The sequence below is a fragment of the Malurus melanocephalus genome, unplaced genomic scaffold, assembly GCF_030028575.1.
Source record: "Malurus melanocephalus ecotype Western Australia unplaced genomic scaffold, MMel_1.1 scaffold_6286, whole genome shotgun sequence".
Classification (NCBI taxonomy): Eukaryota; Metazoa; Chordata; class Aves; order Passeriformes; family Maluridae; genus Malurus; species Malurus melanocephalus.
This window is the reverse complement of record NW_026629517.1, coordinates 1-1,630: the sequence shown is the minus strand read 5'-3', so window position 1 is coordinate 1,630 and position 1,630 is coordinate 1. Positions and strand designations below refer to the sequence as shown.

The 1,630-nt window shown below is 68.4% G+C and overlaps 1 protein-coding gene across 1 annotated transcript; it reads left to right on the top strand.

Annotated features, from left to right (window-relative positions):
- Nucleotides 1-108: 108 nt before the first annotated feature.
- LOC130588548 (uncharacterized) lies at nt 109-866 on the top strand (the record flags this gene model as incomplete). Its single annotated transcript, XM_057389459.1, has 3 exons — nt 109-436; nt 667-720; nt 807-866. Coding segments are annotated over 3 exons (442 nt in total), but the record flags the coding sequence as incomplete, so codon positions are not given.
- Nucleotides 867-1,630: the final 764 nt, after the last annotated feature.

The following is a 1,630-nucleotide window of genomic DNA, read 5'->3' as shown; positions in this document are numbered from 1 at the left end:
GGTGTTTTCTGTGACGTCACCGGCGCGCTCAGCCAATGACCGCGCGGTGCGCTCCCGGTGGGGGTTTCCCCGACCGCGCCCCCGGCGGTGACGTCACGGCGCTCTCAGCCAATGGCGGCGCGGCCCGCGCGGGGATTTCCAGGTCCGGCGGCGGCGCGGCCTCGGGGGGCGGCGGCGGGACCGGGACCGGGACCTCCGGGATCACCGGGACGGCCACCGGGATCGCCACCTCCGGGACCGGCACCTCGGGGACCACCGGGACCGGCACCGGGATCGCCACCTCCGGGATCACCGGGACCGACACCACCGGGACCGACACCACCGGGATCGCCACCGGGATCGCCAGCGGCACCTCCGGGATCGCCACCGGTACCGCCGCTCCGGGACCACCGGCACCGCCACCGGGATAGCCACCGGGACATGGCGCTGCCGCTCGGTGAGCGCGGCCCCGCTGGCACCGGGACCCGCCCCGGGGGGGAGCGGAACCGGGGAGGAAACGGGATTTGGGACGGGCGGGGGGGTCCCGGGGGTGTCACGGTCCGGTGCCGCTCGGGCGCCGATCCCGGTGCTGGGAATCCCGCGGGTTTCCCGGGACACCTCCGTTCTGGAGTTTCCCGGTGGCGGTGCCGGTGCTGATGTCGCGATCCCGGTGCGCTGTCCCGGCAGGAGCGGCCGTGCAGGATCCCGGGCTGGCCATGGCCCACGGAGCACCGGGGACAGGTAAGGTCCCCTCCCCGGTCACACCGAGCGGGAGCCCCGGGAAGGGGCGGGAGGCTCCTCACGGGATCGTTTTTCCCTTTTTCCAGATGATTTGGGTGAGCGCGAGCGGAGAGATTCGACATTTTCACCGTTTCCCGGGAATTTGAAGGGGCGGGAGGCTCCTCACGGGATCGTTTTTCCCTTTTTCCAGATGATTTGGGTGAGCGCGAGCGGAGAGATTCGACATTTTCACCGTTTCCCGGGAATTTTCGAGATCCTGGAGCCGCGAGAAGGATTTTGGGGAATGGGGGGAGGGGGCTCATCCCATCCCCGGGCGGACCCAGGCGGGGATTGGGGCGGGGGACGGAGCAGAAGGGACGGGGAGCTCTGGGATCGCGCACGGATTTGGGATCTGGGCTGGAATTCAGTCCGGAATTTGGAATTCTGGGGTGGGAATCCCTCCAAGATTTGGGATCTGGGCTGGAATTCAGTCCGGGGTTTGGGATCTGGGCGGGGAATCGCTCCAAGGTTTGGGATCCGACCCCCATCACCACCTCCCCCCGGGATCCCCCCCCCCCCTTGCCCCCCCATCCCCCCCCAAACCCCCAAAATCCCCCTTTTTCCCCCCAGAAATCCTGGAGGAGCTGATGAAGGAGGACGGTTTCCAGCCCGACCCCTCTCCCAGACCCCTCCCCAAATTAATCCCGCGCGGTTCCGACCCCGCGGGCGGCGATTCCCGGGAGCCGCGTTTGGCTCAAACCCTCAGCGGCCTCTCCTTATCCCCGGTGCCGCTCCCGCGCTGGCCCCGAGCACCGGAAAAAGAGGAAAAACCGGAAAAATCGGGAAAAAAGCCGCGTTTGGTGATCACGGAGCAGCCGAAGCAGCGCGGGATGAGATTCCGCTACGAGTGCGAGGGGAGATCGGCCGGGAG